Source organism: Thrips palmi, unplaced genomic scaffold (assembly GCF_012932325.1).
Source record: "Thrips palmi isolate BJ-2018 unplaced genomic scaffold, TpBJ-2018v1 HiC_scaffold_18, whole genome shotgun sequence".
Lineage (NCBI taxonomy): Eukaryota > Metazoa > Arthropoda > Insecta > Thysanoptera > Thripidae > Thrips > Thrips palmi.
Window position 1 is genome coordinate 13,589,688 of NW_023144627.1, and position 19,745 is coordinate 13,609,432.

Consider the following 19,745-nt stretch of genomic DNA (forward strand, 5'->3'; position numbering starts at 1 on the left):
CAAATTCTGCTCACGAGAATGACCACGCGATAGTGTGTATCTCTCTTCGGGCTCCGCTCCCCGTATCTGCAAGCGTTTCGCGCCGTTTTTGGCGAGTATTTGAACTCGGTGATGCCTCACTAGGTGGACTCGCTGACCGACTGACCGACTAGCCGCTGGCTATTGTGACTCCGTACAGACCACGGACGGGCCCATCTGCTTTCCCCCCCCCCCCCCCCCCCCAGGCCGGGCTCAGGTTGGCGCCACTGAGTCTCTGCCGACGCGCGGACCAGCGCCGGACTGGACGGGGCCGCCACACCACTGTAGCATTAGAGTCTGACCGCTGGAGTACACTGCACAGTGGGTCAGAAGACTGTTGGAGGCGGCCAAAACCCCGGACGCGTTTTGAGCTCCAGAGTCGCCAAATGGGACTCGAACGGAACGTGTGACCCCACCAATGGATTGCTCTCAGAACGAGGAATCCATTGGTGGGGTCACACGTTCGGTTCGAGTCCCATTTAGCGACTCTGGAGCTCTAAACGTGTCTGGAGTTTTGGCCGCCTCCACCGGTCTTCTGGCCCACTGTATGCAGTCGCGCTCTGCCTGGTGTGTTACACGACACGCGATTCTGGAAAAGAAACTGCCGCCTTTGGCGCTGGCTGGCTCAACGGCCTGCTCTGCGAGGCGTGGGGCGGATCGAAGCATCAGCTGATGTGCTGCAACTGACCCTGAGAGAGGCCGCCCCCCTCCCCCTCCCCCTCCGGGGGATATCGCCTCGGACTTTATCGTGCCGTGACACAGACGGCGTTTCTGATTGATTCCTCGGCACATAACGCCGCGGCACCCTCCCTCTCTCTCTTTTTTTCTCGCGGCGTTCGTCCTCCTTCCTCTTTTTTGCGTGCTGGTTATCGATGGCGTGGCGGCGTAGCGGCACCGTCCGGTCCGCGCCGTCCGCGCCGTCCGCGCGCCGCGGATCCGAAGCGAGAAAAGATACGCGGCGCGACCAAAATATTATCATTTTGGCAGCCGTCTCCCCGGCCGGCCCGGCCCGGCCCGACTTCGGGAGGAATATCCTTTGGTTCGGCTCGGTCTGCCGCCGCTCGGAGTGTTTTCTGCCGCTCGGCGTCGATCCTTCTCCGCACTGCACAGTGGGCTAGAAGACCGGTGGAGGCGGCCAAAACTCTAGACGCGTTTTGAGCTCCAAAGCCGCTAAATGGGACTCGAACCGACCGTGTGACCCCACCAATGGACTCCTCGTTCGCTGAGCAATCCATTGGTGGGGTCACACGTTCGGTTCGAGTCCCATTTAGCGACTCTGGAGCGCAAAACGCGTTTAGAATTTTGGCCGCGTCCGCCGGTCTTCTGGCCCACTGTGCTCTGCTCTCTATCGCTGCGATGAAACAAACAATTCCTTTTGCCTTGTGTGTGCGTGCTCTTGGCGCGGGGCATTGGACGTCTAGCGATGTTTCATCAAAGAAATGGAATTCCCTGGGACTTCCCTGGTCGTGTTTGTGCCTTTCTTTCGCCGCGGTCGTCCGCCGTTCCACCCCTGGCGTCGCGTCGCGTCACGGAGCTGCGGTGGCGGGGCGGCGGGGTTGGGTCAGGTGGCGGCTGGCTGGCTAATAGAGCATGCCTCCGCGAGGCGAAGCGCGAAGCGCGAGGGCACCGCCCGTATCACTGGACGCTGCGCCCCGCCCCGCCCCGCCGCGCCCCGCCCCGCCCCGCCCCGCCCCGCCGCGCCCCGCCTCGCGACGCGCCGGCGCGCTGTGGGGCGGCTCCGCGGCTGGCGGGTGTTCCTTGGTTTCGTCTTGCCTTCGGACCAGTCCGCCGCGCGTTGGCCATCGAGACGATCAGACCGCCCGGCGGCCTGGCGTAGCCTGGCGGTGCGCGACGTGCCCGTCGGAGAGTCGTCGCCGCGATCCCCATGTGACGCCGCGCGAGGTGCGCGTCGACCGCCATGTCCGAGTCCGCGGCCAGGACGCCGCCGACGCCGCTCGGCGTGCCGGCAGTGGTGGTGCACCCCCCGGAGAGCTCTGAGCCGGCGGCTCTGGAGGCCGCGGGTGGCCCTCCAGGGGATGCGCCCCGCGGGGCCGCGCGGCCAGGGTCCTCGGAGAGGCAGTCGCCCGACGGCAGCCCGCGGAGGCCCTCCAAGAGGGCGGCCAAGAGGGCCTCGCGGGGCGCGCTGGACAAGGCCTCGCCGCCCGCCAAGTCGGCCAGGGCGACGCGCTCCGCCTGGAAGCCAAGCCTGCTCGTCCAGCACGCCTCCAGGGTCGTCACTGTGAGTTACCAGTGTACTCGGCGACCCGGGCTGGACAAGCCCTCACTGTTCTCGCCTCGGCCGTGATGGCGCTCGAACCAGTGAGGCGCGAGTGTGCCGGCGTGCCGAGGCCGGGCGTGGAAGATGACCCCTCCGCGATCTGGCCGAGGCCGCGAGGCCCCCGCTATCTGTTCGGCGCTTTTTTTCCTGTTTCCCTGCTTTACGCCACATCGTCCGCGTCGCGACGCGCGAAATGGGACGACGTAATTACGGCGCTGCACTGCCAAGGCACAGTGTCGGCACTCTGGCTATGGCACACTTAATTATCTCAGCCACCTCGCTTTTCGTTTCGTCCGCTTCTCTCGACTTCGGCTTCGCCTTTGCCTTTCGGCCGCCAATTGGAGCTTGACGTCGTTATCTTGGAGTGCACGCTGCACCCTACACTAGACGCCCATCGGGCTAATGAAGCGGAGCGCGCAGCGCGCAGCGGGCTAATGTCATCACTTTGCCAATTGGGAATCCGCCGGCCCTGCCGACGGCAACAGCGTCAAGTCCTCGGTCAAGTCGCCTCGGAAGCGCTGGGAAGGTGCACAGTGGGCCAGAAGACCGGTGGAGGCGGCCAAACCTCCAGACGCGTTTTGAGCTCCAGAGTCGCTAAACAGGACTCGAACCGAACGTGTGACCCCACCAATGGATTCCTCGTTCGGAGAGCAATCCATCGGTGGGGTCACACGTTCGGTTCGAGTCCCATTCAGCGACTCTGGAGCTCAAAACGCGTCCGGGCCTTTGAGCGCCTCCGTCGGTGACTCCATGGGGTAGTTAACAGTGTAGGCAGCGAGCGCCGTCACCTGTCGCCCCATCCCCAATGCATCGGTGGGGCGGCCCGGGTCGGCGGGGTCGGCGGGGCGACGACTCGAGGGCGGGCCGAGCCACGCCGAGCCACGCCGACCCGCCGAGGTCTGATCGACTGATCGAAAAGAAAAGGATAGACAAGTGGCCCGTAATTCGCGCACACGCGATGGCCCTACCAGTGTGGCGGTACGTACGTTATCGTTTCCTCGGCGGAGGGCACACTGTGTTGCTGCGGTCGCCGCGCCTCGCGTGTCGCTCGCGGCCACTTGCAGGGGCCGAGGCCGTTTTCCAACTTATCGGCCAGTTTCGTCCGCCTCCGCCGTCGAAATGCAAAGAAAGGAACGGCGGAAACCTCGCGAGCTTCTCCTGGACTGGACGACGCGCCGCGTGCAGCGGTCAGGTCAGCAGTGCACCGGTCGCGTTGGTGGCCATGACGGCCATGACGCATGCGTGGCCGCGCCGCGTGGTTCGCAGTAAGGAGATAGGCTTTTCGTGGAAGACGAACTATCGACATGCGCTGCGGTGCTGCGGTGCGAGGCGCAGCGCTGTCACCGGCCCCCGGGCGGGCACGCGACACGCGAGTCAGCCCGGCTTTGGCTTCGGCGGCCTTGGCTTCGGCGGCCTTGCCGGCACACTCGCGTCCTTGGGTTGGGACACCGCCTTGGGCTTTTGGGGTCTCAACGCCTCACTCGGTCGGTGCAGCCAGTTCCAACTTGACGGCCGACCAAAAAAAAAAAAAATAAAAAAAATAAAAAAAATGGCCGCACTGGCATCATTTGGATGTTACTGTGGGCCCAGCTGTGTCTGTCTCTGTCGCACACCTCCGCGTTTCGGGGCTTATCAAGGCGAGAAAGCGGCGCGCGAAACGATGCGGCGAAATGTGTTGGTTGTGGGCTGTGTGTACCTAACGGGTGCCGCACCTGTGGCACACACACACACACACGAGCACGCCGGCTGCTGACTCGGTTTATCTCGCCGCCTTGCTGCTAGTCGGCATGGAGTTGGCGTGCGTCGAGGACCCCAGGACCGTGATCCTGGCCTCCCCCTTCCGCAGGGGGAGCTCCCTCAGGATCCCCCTGTCGTTCCAGTCGGTGAGCTCTGCAGGCCTGCGGGTCCTCTTAGTCGACGTTTGCTTTTGGACGGTCCTGGGTGCAAAGCCGCTTCGCTGTAGCCTTATTTTGTGTTGTTGAACCCTGTCCTGCCAGTGAGGTGCGCCCGAGTGCAGAGACGCCTCCGGCATTGAGTTCCCTGCATTGCAGCTCGACCGCGGGCCTGGTCACCTTGCCCCGAGACGATGTAAACACCCTCTGTTTCTCTTGCCATCGCCGTGGTCCACCACACTAGGAGTCCGGGTGCTCAACAAATGAGCCTGCGCCGGACCCGTCCCCATGGAACAGTCATGCATCACGCCCGGAGGCGTCGCTCCGGCAGTCGGCCCGCTCGGCCCGGACTCCGGGACCGGAAACGCGAGTGTCGCGGCGCAGGCGGAGACGGCCAGCAGTGCGGCGGGCTGGGTGGCCGGGATGGCCGGGATGGCCGAGGCGGCCGAAGCAGCCGCCGCGGACTTAGGCCGTGCTCGCGGTCCGTCCGAGGACGACCACTCAGCCTGGCCCTCTGGAATGCCGACGCTGCCGACGGACCAAGCGCCTCCCCTGGCTGCGTTTTCGGAGTGGCTGCCCGGAGCCGGCGACGACCTGGAAGGCGACCTGGAAGGCGACCTGGAAGGCCTGGAAGTGGCGCGCAGGGAAGCCCCCCGCAGCCGGTCGCCGTCGCCGTGCCCGCCCAAGCCGGTGCGCCGCAGCCTGGTGCGCAGGGTGTCGGTGTCGGCGCCGGCCTCGCCGCTGCTGCCGCGCCTGGCGATGCTGGCGGACACGCCGTGCGACACGCCGTGCGACACGCCCATGTCGTCGACGTGCACCTCCCTGTCGCCGACGCCGACCCCGGCCGCCTCGCGCACGGACCTCAAGGTGCGCTTCCTGGAGCTGCCGAAGCACGCCTGGGAGGACAAGGGGCGCGCGCGGAACGCGATTAACGCGCGCAGCGTGGCCGTCGCCATGGAGACGGACAGCGGCGACGAGGAGGAGGACGACGAGGGCACGTCGGTGGACGCGACGCCGTCGCCGTCGCCCACGCCCGCGGCCGGGCCCGGCGAGCAGCACGGCCTGCTTCACCAGCACCACCACGGCAGCGTGGACCACCACCGGCACCACCACCATCACCACCACCACCACGGGCTGCACGGCTTCGGGCTGGGCCGCCGCCGCCTGTCGTCCTTCCTGCACCTGCAGCTGCACATGCCGGACCACTGGCCCTCCGTGCCGCAGTTCAAGCTGTCGCCGCCGTGCTCCGAGGACGCCGAGTCCGCCGACAACCTGTCGTTCGGCACGCCGCAGTACTCGGGCTTGCGGAGGTTCAGCTTCGGGCTGGGACTCCGCCGCCTCTCCCAAGCGGTACACATGCCCTGCTCCGCGTGCCGCGTGCTGGCCGTGGACGTCCTCACGGTCGTGTCGTGTCGTGTCGCTTCATTAACAGTGGGTGAGGACGGGGCGAGGGTTCAACAGGTGCGCCGGGCTGGGCTGGGCAGCAAAGCTGTTCCCGCAAACCCACCTTAAAATTTTCCCACAGACATTTACTTAAAATATCCCGAAAACAGGTTTAAAATTCTCAAATAATTTTTTGGAGTATAAATAATTAGAAGCATGAAATTAATAAATCCGCAGCATTTTGCAGCTTAAAATTCCCCGTGAGTCCGGTTGGGCCGGGTTGGGCCCATTTGCGACAAACCTGGAACACTGGAGGAACCTCAGTACAGCTCGTGCCCCGTTGGCAACCTTTGCAACCCTTGCCTTTCGGCCCCGAGGTGCCCTTGGCGGCAGAACTGCCACACTACGAGTGCAGCGCGCTGCGTTTGGAACCAGGGAGAGAGTGAGAGAGAGGGAGCGCTCGGCTTTTTGTCGATCCCGAGGACGGGACAACGGAGTGGAACCGCAATGTCTTCTCACTGTCTCTCACTGGGCCAATGTCGCATTTTGACGCTTTTTTTTTTGCCTAACCCTTGTTTTACAATTATGTGTAAAACTTTCTGCCGAAGCTGCATGATGGCTGCAAGGTGCCGATGTCTTCTTGGGTAAACGTGTTGAAGTTTAGTATGTTTCTTCTAGTTTTGTCTGCTCCAGCAGACCGCCTAGTGGACACTGGTGACTTTTATACAAATCCTGTCGGATTCTTTAATGCAATCGTGTGTGACCCCATGATGACTTACTACTATACTTGTACCGCACTATTAGGTGCTTAATCTTTAGTGTATTCGTTGCTGGTGAATAATCCCTGTGGTTGGGTTTTTTACTCTGCTAAATTTAAACCCTACTCGGCATCCTTACTCTGCTTAAAACCTTGTTTTTTTTTTACTAATTTTTTGGAGTTGTGTGTGTTGTGTGTTGTATCCCTTAACACTCTTCAGAAATGTAATATGTTATGTACCTAATGTAAGCTCCAATTAAAAATGCCTGGTTTTGACAGTATTTGTTTGGTACTTATCCTTAGCATCGCCTTCTTCCTTTTGCTCATGTGTTTGATGACCAGCATTCTGTTCCTTTGTCCCTTATTCATTAAAATTTGTAAAGCACCATGAATTTAATTTTTTCCTTCCTCTTCTTTTACAGGCTCTTAGCCACAGTGAATCCATGGTGTCTTTCTCTCATCGTACCCTAGTAAATTACATCAGGGATGAAAATCTCCATGCACTTCAGGGCTTTCTGGAGAACAAGCGGGCTGTGGTTGATGATAGGGACGAGGTATGCAAACCCATATATTGAAAACGAGCTCCTCTTCAGTACACTGTAGTGTTCTATTTTATTTTAATCTCACTCTTGTACTGTTTTAGAACGGAGCTACCGCTTTACATGTAGCAGCTGCCAAAGGAAAGCTTCAGTTTGTACGAGAGTTGATAAGCCATGGAGCTGATGTCAATGCCGAAGACAATGTAAGAGGACATGCATGTAATCATTATTTTTATGTCTAACTTAATGAAATACTAACAACATTCTTTGTGCACAGGATCAATGGTGTTCCCTTTTATGTGCTGCAAAAGAAGGCTACTCTGATGTATGCATTGAGCTTCTTGACAATGGGGCAGACATTGAACACAAAGACATGGTAGGGATTTTGCTTTACGTTTTGCAACTTTATCCTCCCAAGTTTCTTTAGGACCTTCAAATATATATTTTTTTTTGTCCTTTTATTAATGTAATTTTTTTTTTTTGGTTTGCAGGGAGGCTGGACAGCTCTCATGTGGGCATCGTACAAAGGCAAAGAAGAGGTTGTGGATGTGTTGTTGGAACGTGGAGCAGATGTTAATGCCTGTGGCAACTTCCACATCCCTTCCCTTCTCTGGGCTGCTGGTCGTGGACATACTGAGATAGCACTAAAACTGATCCAGGCGGGTGCCAAAATCAACTTTGGTGATAAGGTTTGTTCTTGATCCTGTTTTTTCTAATCTCTTTCTGTCATCTGTTGATACATTTGAATTTAATTGTGCTGTTGCTTTAATTTTTCACCATACAGTATGGTACAACAGCTCTGGTTTGGGCATGCCGGAAGGGAGATGCCTCTATTGTGAGAGTAATTCTTAATGCTGGTGCAAATGTGGATACTGCTGGCATGTATTCCTGGACACCATTGCTTGTAGCTACTATGGGAAATCATTTAGAGATTGTCAATTTAATTTTGGAACATAAACCCAATGTGAATGCTCTTGATAAAGATGGCCACACTGCCCTTACAATAGCCTGTAAAGAAGGATTCCTTGAAATAGCACAAGCGCTTTTGAATTATGGTGCTTACATCAATATTCAGGTTTGTAATTACCTGTTTTTTGTTACATTGGCCTTGATTATCCATTGAACTTATTGATGTGATGGTATATTTCCAGGATCGTATGGGTGATACCACTCTTATCCATGCTGTAAAAGGTGGTCATAGGAGTGTTGTAGAAGCTTTGCTCAAAAAATATGCTGATGTTGACATTCCAGGAAAGGTTGGTTGCTTTGTTTTAGGAAAATAATATTGCTGAGTTAACCTGGAAAATCTTCATTACATTTACCATTAACTTGTTCAGGAGAAGAAGACTGCCACATATACTGCTGTAGAAAAAGGACACATTCCTATTTTGAAGCTTCTGTTAAACGCCAACCCAGACCTGGAAATTCAGACAAAGGTAAAAAGCTTTACACTGAAGAAAATTGGAATTACGTACAGTAAATGCTGATAGTTGTATTCCTTCTTCAGGATGGAGATACTGCACTTCTTAGAGCAGTTCGTTCAAGAAATTCTGAGGCTGTGCAACTTTTGCTTGACAAAAAGGCAAAAGTTAGTGCTGCTGACAAACGTGGAGACACAGCATTACACATTGCAATGCGTGCTCGCTCGAAAGCTGTAGTTGAGGTTCTCCTTCGTAATCCAAAGCACTCTCAATTGCTATATCGCCCAAATAGAGCGGGAGAAACACCATATAACATTGATATGAGTCATGATAAAACAATTTTAGGACAAATTTTTGGAGCTCGTAAGTTTTTATTGAAAATGTTTCCCATTGTTTATAGTTGTATTTCTCATGTAAATTTCACCACTCACCCATACCAAAATTTTTCAGGGCGCCTCAACACCAACGAAGATAATGAAAACATGCTCGGCTATGATCTGTACAGCAGTGCCTTAGCAGACATCCTTAGTGAACCATCTCTATCTATGCCTATTACTGTAGGATTGTATGCAAAGTGGGGTAGTGGTAAATCGTTCTTACTGAATAAATTGAGAGGTAAGATTTTCAGGTTCTGGTCAATTGTGCTATTGATGTTAAATTCACTTCAACAGAACTTTCTAAATAATAAACCGATTTCGGGTTTCCTCTTTTTTTCAGAGGAGATGCAGAATTTTGCTCGTCAATGGGTAGATCCTGTTTTTCAATTTACTTGGATACTTCTCTTGGTAGTCACTCACATCTCATTAATAGTTGGTTTAGTTTTTGGTCTGATCAGTTCAAGTTGGATCTTGGGCCTTTCAGTAGGGACATCTATTTTTATTATTTCATATTCTCTTGCCATCTTAATTTGGTACAGTGGGAAGCGGTACGTAAGACATGACCGTTTGTTGAAGTTCAGATTATCCCCCGCTCTTTTTTAACGTTAGTTTTGACTTCCAGGTATGATTGGAGGTGGGCTTATTTAGCTCATCTCTACTTCACAAAGAAATTTGACTCCTTGAGGTTGGTCCTTCAAATGATGTTTTGCCATCCTCCTGGAATCCACAGCGATGATGTATTGGCTGCCCATCCCATCAGGTACGGGTCCTGCCTTGCCTGCCAAAAGATTTAATCACTTGTAAGGGGTAATACTTAACAAATTTCTCTGTTTCAGATTTTATTTTACTGATCAGACTCGTATGAGTTCTACTACTGGAGGAGAAAGTTCTGTTGTTCAAATGTTAGGGTCTTTGTATGATGCCATAGAGAAAGATTTTGGAGGTTTGCCAACTCGTCTTTACCGTGCTTTCCGACCCAAAATAAGTATGTTGATTTGAACCATCAATTCTCTCACATGTGACTTGTACCCTTATCTGGACAAACTTTACTTTTTTTTTCTTTTTCCAGTCAAAAGTTCGTCATCATGGAGATTGAGGAAGTTATGTTGTGTTCCGTATGTTGTAATTTGTGAAATAATGTTTCTTGCCATTGTTGTGGGCACCATAGTTCTTGCACTATACATTCGAAAGTAAGTATAATTTTCACTTTCCCTCTCAGCACTAATGTTTTCAATAAAATGAGCTTTCACATGTGTAAAATATTATTTTCAGAGATCAAAGAATTGAAAAGGCAGTGGCTGAAGTCATCCTAATAACCATTGGTCTAATCGCGATAATGGCTATTGTATCCAATTTATATACCTGGGGCAGAATGCTTGGAGCATTAGTATTTTCTCAGAGGCGTCAACTGCAGCGCTCTATCACCAGGGTTGAAACTCTACGCTCAGAAGGTTTTCTTCAGGCTGTGCGTCAGGAAGTTACATTCATGACTGATATGGTAATGTATTAAAAGTCCTTTGATGCAACATTTTAAAGAAATTATAATCAGGTTGTTTTACAATAAAATTAAAATTATTTTTCTTTTTTCTTCAGATAAAATGTTTGGATGGATTTTGCCAACAACAAAGTAGATTGGTGGTCGTCGTTGATGGCCTTGATGCTTGTGAGCAAGACAAGGTTGTCTTAGTGCTTGATGCTGTCCATCTTCTCTTCTCTGATGCTAACTCTCCCTACATTGTCATACTGGCCATTGATCCTCATGTTGTTTCAAAGGTGTGTATGTTTTTTTTTAAATTAAATTGTCCTATGGATTAAAAATTAAAACAATGATGGTTGTTGAGCCACACCACCAGCCAGTCACATTCTCTCTGGAAATCTATGACATTTGTGCTGTTGGGTTACCCATTTGCAGCAGGTGTTCCACCAGCTTTTGGGAATTCTTCGACTGCCTTTTTTGCCTTGCCCTCAAAGGGATGAATTGCCTTCACTAACAAAACATGGACACAGATCTCCATGCATTCATTAACCTTCATGCTTTTTAATTTCATATAAATCTTTCCTTCATATCTGGTTGTGGCTAGATGCAGCTGTGTACTTTGCTTCATTTAGGCTCATTTACAACATTTTGACTTGCTCTTCTATACTCTGTTCGCAACATCTTTGGTAGGCATTGTCCTTGAATTTGTCAGTTAGAAGTAGTGCAAGATAATTTAGGGGAAGTGAGAGGGCCAATGTGGATACTATTGTTTTCTAATCAAAAAGTTTCTTCCCAATGCTGTGTCAAGGTGGCAAGCGAGGAGGTCAGTGTGAGTCGAAATTTTATCTCATAATTTTGTTTCCTCTTTTAAAAAAACAAACAATCTATTCCTTATTTACCTTTGAGAGCTTTTGTGAGTGCGCGTACATAAGGCCTAGCATACGAGCTTTCTTTTTTAGGAAGGTTCAATCATCTTGTATTGCAAATAACTTAGAGCAGCATGGAATGCAGCTCTCAAAAGCTACAATGTACCTATTTTTATTTGTTGTTGTTTTTTTTTTTTTTGTTAGTCTTCTGTACCCCTTTACCCTACTCCCTTTGCTTGCTAGCTATTCATTTAAAATTTTCCTTTAATCGTTTTCTAATTTACATCTCCTTTCTGATTTCATGTTAAATGTGTACTGGCTTCTGTCTTTGCTTTGATTTTTATACTCTTTTCAACATTTCTCAGTAACCTGTTTTTTTTTTTTTTACAAGAATCTCAAATTAAGCAAACACTTACAGACACATACATCTTTGTTGTTTTGAAAATTAATATGTACTTCTCATACTCTTGAAGCTTTCCACTTTTTTAGCTTTCTTTCTAGTGTATTCGAATGTGTTTGTACCAGTAACTAATTTTCAGATCTTTCCAATTTAATAACATGTCCAAATGAGTCTTGTTCTTACACTTTTGTACATGTTTTCAGGCGGTGGAACTGAGCAGCAGACGTTTATTTACTGAGTCCAACATAGGAGGACACGATTATTTACGCAACATGGTGCATTTACCATTTTACCTTCAAAACTCTGGTTTGCGAAATGTGAAGGTAGCACAAACAGCAGCAATGCAGCATCGAAAGTCGCAGCCAGGTTTTGAATCCAGTGATGATGGTTTCTTAGGTTATGCATCGCACAACCAGGTTTGTTTGATCTGTTCAATAAATGATATCATTGATGCTACTCTTACTCCTACTCCTGTAAATCTATCCTTGATGCAACTTTTCAACCAGGCATCTCGGAGGCTATCAACTGAATCAGGCATGAGTAGCACAGAACGCCTCAAAACTATTCCTAAGAAAGGACGTAAACTGAAACTTAGTGAAAGTGTTGCCAGTAGTCTGGGCAGCAATTTGAATAGAATTGGAGGTGCCCATGACCTCACCAAAATGCTCCTTACCGATGACTACTTCAGTGATGTGACTCCCCGCAGTATGCGTCGGCTTATGAATGTTGTTTATATCACAGGTAGCATGAAATACTGTTTAAGCTTATAACTGACATAATTACTTTTCAACACGATAACAATTTTCTCACCATTTGGTTGTCTACAGGCCGTTTACTGAAAGCATTCCAAATTGACTTTAACTGGTACCATCTTGCAAATTGGGTTAATATTACTGAGCAGTGGCCATTCCGTACTTCTTGGATTATACTTTACTATGAAATGATGGATGAAAATTTAGATGACAACACATCTCTAAAAACGATTTATGACAAGTAAGGCCTGATCTTAGCTTACCCCATCCACTGAAAGTTTCATTTTCTCTTCTCTGTATTTTTATGTTTTCCTTGTGTGTTCTAGAGTGCGTCCTCAAATTCCTATGTCAAAAGATGTTGTTCCTCTCCTGGACTTGGACAGAGATGAGAAAAAGTTTGATATCTTCCTTACATTTCATCGCAACAACCTACTTGTCAGTGATCTGAAAGTGTTCCTGCCGTTTACTATCAATTTGGATCCATACTTGAAAAAAGTTATCAAAGGTATCTATCACTATCTTCGTTAAAAGACCAAGACTATTGCCCATGCTTTTATTTAACTTCAATTTTTATTTGTACCCACAGAAGAACAACAAAGTGCAGAAGAATCCACTGCAGGATTAATGATGTTCCCTCCGAGCATTACAAATCCTATATCAAATCAGCAACCATTGATGATGTCTCACAATACTCCATGGGCTGCGCAGAATAAGACGCCAAACTCAGTTAAAAAGGTAAAAACTGTTCAACAGTCACCTTTGTTACTACTGGTGTGGTGGTTGGTGGTGGTAGTGTGGGAGTAGAGGTCACTGTTTGATGAATAGCGCCGGCGAGTGGGCCTGCACCGACGCACGGCGTTGCTGCAGCAACATGCAAGACTTTTGATGCAACAGTCAAGCCTGCTCCGCAATGAAACAAGTACCTTATTTCTGGAAGCAGATTTTGTTTTCCGGCAAAGTGAGATGCTTCTGTCTCAAGCCAGTGCAGCCACCCAAAAATGTTTCAAGTCATTAAATGTCTATGTCTTGAAATTAAGGAAAGCTTCCACAATGCTTTGTGATGTTGGCGCCCTCTTAAAAACTGTCAGTACTTTGCTAGATTTGGCAAGTGAACATACAATGAAAATGAACTCCATTGTTTTGGTAAAGAGGGATTGTTTAACCCTTTTAATGTGGCTGGAAACATTGTACTATATCAAAGGCTTATCTGTATGTTTAAGTCACCTTTACAGTGTTCAAGCATTTATATGTTTTTACATGAAGTGGATAACTGAACTGCAAAAAAAAGCAACCCTCACAGTTCTGTGGTCAATGTTACACCTAGATAGAAGTGACCTTTTGTTCTATATATCATCTCTGCATCGTACCATGCTTTCCATGCAAAAAAGGCAGGCCCAAATTTTTCATAAAAAGACACTGCTCTTTTTGAAAACGTCAAGAGGTCTTACTCAGTCTAAGCGTTTATCAAAATAAACATCCTTACATTATTTCTCTCAATCCCCCATTTTTCAGAAGTTTCTCAGCTCATTTTATTTAACTAGCATTTCTTTTATCTATTGGTTTCAGGATGATCTTAGTACTAATCTATATTTTGTGAGTACTCTGCAGGGCCTTTGATTTTCCGATTAATGAAATTTGAAATTGAAGTTTGCACTGGCTCTCATTTTTGTAGCTAAGAAATTATACATGTTCAAGATATGTGTACAATAAATTAAGCTTTGCTTTCTAATCACTATTTAACATGTACAAGCAATAAAAGAGAGAACTTTGTTAGCAGTCTAGCTCATTGTCTCAAAGAAAACCTGTGGATTTCTGCCAGCATGTAGCTTACTTATCAGTTCTTTAAAAGTAAAACTTTGAGGTGTTATCCTTTGACCTGAGATCAGATATCCAAAGAGACGCTCAGACTTTTTCACACCTTCTGTATAACAGGTTTTGTTTTCCCGCTTGCATTTGAAAATGGTTTCTATTAATACCAATGAACTCATATCCTGCATGACACAATGCCTCACTGTGCACCTCAGGTGAAACCTGCTTAGCACTCACACAGCATCATTCCTGTTCTCTTCTCACCATTAATGTCTGATTTTTTTTTTCAGCGACCCCTTTTGCGCAGTTCGACTATACAAGGTCCTCCCAGCCAGATGTACCAGTCTCCGCACTCGCTTATGGGCTGGGGAGGCAACAATTGGTTAGGCTTGCAGGATGTGTCTCTCATGTCTGCAATGTCATCGCCCTCCCCTCTGTATCAGCAGCGCCTTCCTTCAATCACACTCACAGTAAGTTTAGAGCTGATGGTGCGATTTATTTCAACTCCAATCATTCAAAACTGTGTTTTTGTACTGTTTAAAGGCAGATGTGGCTGACATGAAACTGTCAGAGTTGTCTGTTGATGGTGTATGCCAGATGTTCTCCAAAATCCCTGATATAAATTCATCACAAGTTGCACGATACACAAGCATAATTAAGGAACACAACATCAATGGAAGAGTTTTGCTGCATTGTGATTTGGATGAGCTCAAGAAGGTAATGCTGCCTTTTTATAGAAGCAATGTTCTTTTTCACAGTTGTGCCATTGCCATCCTACCAACAGAGGTTTATTTTAATGTTTTTTTAAATTAATTATTTGATAATCAGGTGCTGAAGATGAGCTTTGGAGATTGGGAGCTGTTCCGAATGCTAGCTGTTGCTTTAAGAGAACGGGAGATGACCTCCTTCAGCCAAGTAGATGAAACCAATGCCAACAAAAATGTACGGTTTTCTGTGCCCAGCATCCAAGCTACTGGCCCTCCACAGGACCGTGAAAGAGAAAGACGACGTAAGTTATTCATGACATAGTGTTGAAACCATTTTGAGGAAGCCTTCACAAGCCTTCAACATTGTCAGCCACAGTCTTCGTCATGTATATCATGCTTTTCTCATGTAATTCTAGATAATTTGTTTTTATCTTATGGTAATATAAGTATGTTTAACTATGTTTTCATAATTTCGATGGTTTAATTAATCTCATTCAAATGCAGAATCATTCATGTTTTTTTATTGCTTTTCATTGAATGAGATCAATTTTTTTCAATTAAATTAAATTTATCATATGCTTCTTGGAGTGGCTATGGCGAATTTGGATATGGCGTACTCGCATCATGGTCAACGTATTAGCGACCCTCAGTGCGTAGTTCCAATATCTTAATAGTACAATTTTTTCTAAAATGTTTTTAACACTTCCTGCCATGTTATGGCTCAGGATCAAAATGCTTGGCAATATTAATGGTGAAAATGGCTGTTATAATATATTGTAAATTTAGACCAGCTGTTTCAAAGCTTGTAGTTGTTGGTTGTGGTTGCTAGATATTTTTTGTTCTGTGTTGCCGCAGCCTCTGCTTCGAAGATGGCTCCTTCTGACAAGGATGGAATTGCTCTTCGTGCAAAGCCCAGTATCATGGAAAAACAAGTAAGATTATTACTCATACAAAATCTGCCTGTGAGGAAGAATTTTTGTTCACCCACGCAAACTTCCCATTTAATGAACTTCGGGTTGATTCATTCCTATCTTTGGTTTTTTTCTACCTTTTATTTTCTTTATTCTTTTGAACCCATGATTTGGGTTTCCTTGTTCTTCCTTCTATTTGTTCTGATGGTTCTCTAGTGCTTAAAGTGACTTTCATATGAGATTTGGCAATTGCCTTTCTGATGCTCAGCAGGCATCATGGTAGATTAGTCTCAATAGGTAGTTTATACAATGTTGCTTGTTACCCAACTTTCCCAATAGAAATTTTCCATTAACCATGTTACCATATTAACCGCCTATGATATAGATTCTGACACTTACTTTGTAACATTTTGCATTCTCTGTGGCATCTTGGATAATAGTATCAGGTGAGAAGATATATATTCAAAGACTTAGCAGCAATGTTGGAAGCCATGTGGAGCACATTGCACTTTTTCAAACAATTCTCATTTTTCACTGCCTTCTTAAGCAACTTCATAGCACCTTGCACCGGCATTCTTACATAGTTGCTTCGTTTGTTATTTGGACTGCGTTGTTATGATAACAATGAAACATAGCAGTCCAGCGAAAGCACACGAGTCTTTCATTTGATGCCTGTCTTGCAAGGTTTCTCGTCTACATTGAAATTCAGCATTCTGGAGGAAACTGTTCCAGGAAACAGATGCAGTGCAGTTAACTGAGACTATTTTTGCAAAATATTGAAGCTTACTCTCATTCTGTCTTCACCTGCTGCATGTTTTCATTGCTGTTTTCTTCTCTACATCCCCCATTTTCAAATGAATAACGTTCATATGGGTTTTTTTAAAGCAACATATTATCCTTTCTACATTTATTTCATTGTTTGATAAAGGCCAAGGTTTTTTTTTTTTTTTACGATGCATGCAGATGTCAAGTCATCTAATTCTGATAACCCTTTGCTTTTTTGTTAAATTTAGGTGACGCTTGAGGAGCAGATGATCTGTGGCGCGTTGCAAACCTTGAATGAGGAAGCTTGTGAGGATGTCTTGGATGAATCTATTGAAACTAAACGAAGACTCAGTGTTGTCAGCAATGCCCAAGATCCAGGTGAGTCGCATCATCCGAATCAATTTCCGATCTTCCACAACTCTCTGCACGACTCACACAGCTACACAAGACAAGCTGCTTCCTCAGATAATGTGTCCTTGATACCCTCTGCTTCTCCTGTGTCTGATTTGCTTTCATCCCTTGATGTTAACGCAAGTCAAACAGATGCAGATACTAGAATCAATAGTGAATCAGTATCACCAGATACGCAATGTTAATTTTTATCTTGATATGTGATAGTCGTAGCAAAATTCGCCTCACTAGTTTTCTAAGATTTAGACTTTAGTGTTGCTTACTGTACTCATTGTGAATTATGAAACAATCTGTGATAAACGTTTTGTCATTTGTGAAGCAGTTGCCTTGGTAGTTAAGCTTTTTAGTGAAGAATTTAATTGCTCAGAAAATACTGGGACTTTTTGTTCACAACTTTTTTTAAGTTGTTTTTGCAAGGTAACTAACTTTTGAATCATTGGAGTCAGCTCAAGGACAGTCCCCAGGACCAAAAGTGCAGAATTAATTGGGTTTGCAGGCTTACAAAGCAAACAGGACTGCTTTTAAGCAATGAAAAATTAATTCTCCAAACACCTCTAATTCTTCCCACTCCTATTTTTACTGAGCTTATATGCTTTACTTTTTCACTCAGATCAATCATCATTTTTCTGTTAATTTGATGCCTTGACCAAATTTCAGAATTTTATTTTCTTAATTTTTATTGCCTTTGGCTATGATCAATGGATTCATATTTTCACTAGTGCGTCTTTCCAGCACTTCCCTTTCTACATTGCTCAAAGTCAGAAGACTAAATTCTTTACTATGTCAAACCCATAGAACCTGTTGCTGTAGTATTAGAAATATATAGGGCTCTATACAGAAAGCTGGTAAATTTACCTAGCACTTGTCCAGTCTACGGACTTAGCCTCGTGTTAAAATAACAAATTGGTGATGATTCACTTCTTCATTTGAAACCTCCAAAATGAGTTTCTCTTGATCATTTTCATTTCATTGCTGTAAATTCGCTGCTCTGCATGTTTTATTTGTACTTTTCTTCCATTGTCTATCTATATTTTCCTTGTGTGCCTTTATCTCATATTTTATCTATGTATAGCTGCTGGACAGCTTTTGATGTCTTGTAGCTCTGTTATGTACTTTATGTGGAGGCAACATAGAAAGGCAAAGTTAATCATTTCCTTTCTGAAAAACAAATCATCCAAACCTTCCCACATTTTCCATTTGAAGTTCAAATTGATCCAGGGTGGCCTTGCATTACATGAACTTTCATCAGGGTGCTTTACTGTTGCCTTTCTATGTTAGTTTCTCTTTCTATTGCAGTTAAGATATCAAGATTCTAAGCCATCAGCATTGTAAAAAAGTATTACATTGTCTCAGCTGTAATAGAAGTATACTTAATTGTAAATCAAAATGTAAATACATAATATCATTCACTGTGATCGTTGCTTTTAACATGTTAAAGTATTATTCATTCTATCCTTTTCAGAGATGAATTCTTTAGTTAATGTGTAATAGTTATTTGCCATCTGTTTTCTCTCCATCTGAACATTTTAGTGCAAGAAACCACCTTCTGCATATTTATTATTTGATGACCAATAAATTATTTTATTTCAACCTTTTGTTGAGGTCTGGCTACAAATCTGTTCAGATTCATTTCAAACCATCTGCTTGACACAGTGGTTACAGGAGATTTTGATAATGCTTGGTGTTAAGGATGTTTTGAAATTGTTCATTTTTGAAGCACAAATGAATTCTGTCCTATTAGGTTAATTTAATGTTGAACTGGCTTTGAACTGACATTCATTCTCTTGTTTACACGGGCTCTTCAGATGCAAAACTGGGCGCATATTTAAACACAAGAACATAGTTCTGTGAGGGTTCCTAAGGCTTGAATAAATTTGAGATGTTTTAAATGGGTAGGTAATATTGTGTAAATACAATTTTTGGATTAGCGTGCACAATGCTGTTGAAATACTTGGGTGTCCTCCGCTGTACTTACATTGCTTGAAACTATTGGATTGAATTTTTCCTGCCTCTTACTACATCTTATGAGAGATGCACATGGACTTCCATGTTGCTACAAATTCATCTTATACACTGAAATTAAATGAAGGGCCCCAAATAATTTAAGTACTGTGTGGCCTTGGAAAGTCTACATCTGCAGTGAAATCGTGTCTATCAAGGCATTTTTAATTTCAGAGGAATATTTTACTGAAATTACAATATTTTTTTATCTTTTGCTCAAAAGATGTTGATTGATAACCCTTACATTATGAATGTAATGAGTTCTTAATTAGAATCCATACCTTATGCACTTCCCCCTTACCACTAATTCACTCATGTGTGCTTCTTACTGAATTGATTCATAATGTGAATAGAATGCACAATATTGCTGGGTTTGATTGGTTTAATTTCCTTATTTCTCCTTTTTTTCATTTAAAAACATGCCTTCTGACATAGTAGATCCTTTGTGTGCATGTTATTTGTGTTTGTTAGCTGTTGGCTGTACATAGCCTTCGCGCATGCTGCTTTTCTGAAGCACTTTGGAGTTTTCCGCACTCTTCTGACCTGTAAGTATTCTTTGAGTTATCATCTGTAGCGTGGTAGTATTTCCAGTATTTCTTTGGAAAGTTAGCATTTGATTCTTGACCTTGGTATTGTTCTGTCTGAGCAATTTGTGAGGCAGGCATACATCTAATGCTTGATGTTGCCCAGCAGCCTTTGCCTCAATGCTTTTCATCTGTGCTGCTCGGTTCCAATTTATGGGGAATATGTCAAGAACTTGCAGGGAAACCATTTTAAGTTCAATCTCAGAAAAAATTCAATAGGTGGTTACTGCAACAGAAATCCACAAACCACCGGTTTCTCTGGAAGGATGCTTGTTCCATACCCATTCTTGAAATGCGCACTTGGAGGAGAACTTTTTCCATGCTTGCACTGCACCATGCTTTTTTTACACTGAGTCTTTTTCATTAGTGTGTGATGGGGCACTTGTCGCTTTCTCTT

The 19,745-nt window shown here is 46.0% G+C and overlaps 1 protein-coding gene across 14 annotated transcripts in view; it reads left to right on the top strand.

Annotated features, from left to right (window-relative positions):
* The window catches only part of LOC117645359 (kinase D-interacting substrate of 220 kDa B), a 42,346-nt gene that overhangs the window by 18,240 nt on the left and 4,361 nt on the right, over nt 1-19,745 (top strand). For 5 of the 14 annotated variants that reach the window (XM_034385491.1, XM_034385492.1, XM_034385490.1 and 2 more), the window contains 28 exons: nt 6,751-6,882; nt 6,972-7,070; nt 7,145-7,243; nt 7,359-7,556; nt 7,652-7,942; nt 8,019-8,123; nt 8,205-8,303; nt 8,375-8,651; nt 8,739-8,903; nt 9,006-9,213; nt 9,288-9,425; nt 9,502-9,650; nt 9,735-9,855; nt 9,938-10,163; nt 10,259-10,438; nt 10,951-10,971; nt 11,612-11,824; nt 11,915-12,149; nt 12,236-12,401; nt 12,487-12,665; nt 12,747-12,895; nt 13,727-13,753; nt 14,260-14,439; nt 14,513-14,686; nt 14,798-14,978; nt 15,532-15,608; nt 16,028-16,033; nt 16,601-16,730. In XM_034385491.1, the coding sequence (XP_034241382.1) occupies nt 6,751-6,882; nt 6,972-7,070; nt 7,145-7,243; nt 7,359-7,556; nt 7,652-7,942; nt 8,019-8,123; nt 8,205-8,303; nt 8,375-8,651; nt 8,739-8,903; nt 9,006-9,213; nt 9,288-9,425; nt 9,502-9,650; nt 9,735-9,855; nt 9,938-10,163; nt 10,259-10,438; nt 10,951-10,971; nt 11,612-11,824; nt 11,915-12,149; nt 12,236-12,401; nt 12,487-12,665; nt 12,747-12,895; nt 13,727-13,753; nt 14,260-14,439; nt 14,513-14,686; nt 14,798-14,978; nt 15,532-15,608; nt 16,028-16,033; nt 16,601-16,730 (4,225 nt within the window). Of the gene's footprint in view, nt 1-2,146; nt 2,258-3,981; nt 4,180-5,300; nt 5,539-6,750; nt 6,883-6,971; nt 7,071-7,144; nt 7,244-7,358; nt 7,557-7,651; nt 7,943-8,018; nt 8,124-8,204; nt 8,304-8,374; nt 8,652-8,738; nt 8,904-9,005; nt 9,214-9,287; nt 9,426-9,501; nt 9,651-9,734; nt 9,856-9,937; nt 10,164-10,258; nt 10,439-10,950; nt 10,972-11,611; nt 11,825-11,914; nt 12,150-12,235; nt 12,402-12,486; nt 12,666-12,746; nt 12,896-13,726; nt 13,754-14,259; nt 14,440-14,512; nt 14,687-14,797; nt 14,979-15,531; nt 15,609-16,027; nt 16,034-16,600; nt 16,731-18,568; nt 18,656-19,235; nt 19,310-19,745 lie in introns of those variants that run through there. The other 9 variants (XR_004587725.1, XM_034385496.1, XM_034385495.1 and 6 more) reach the window with 9 other exon arrangements.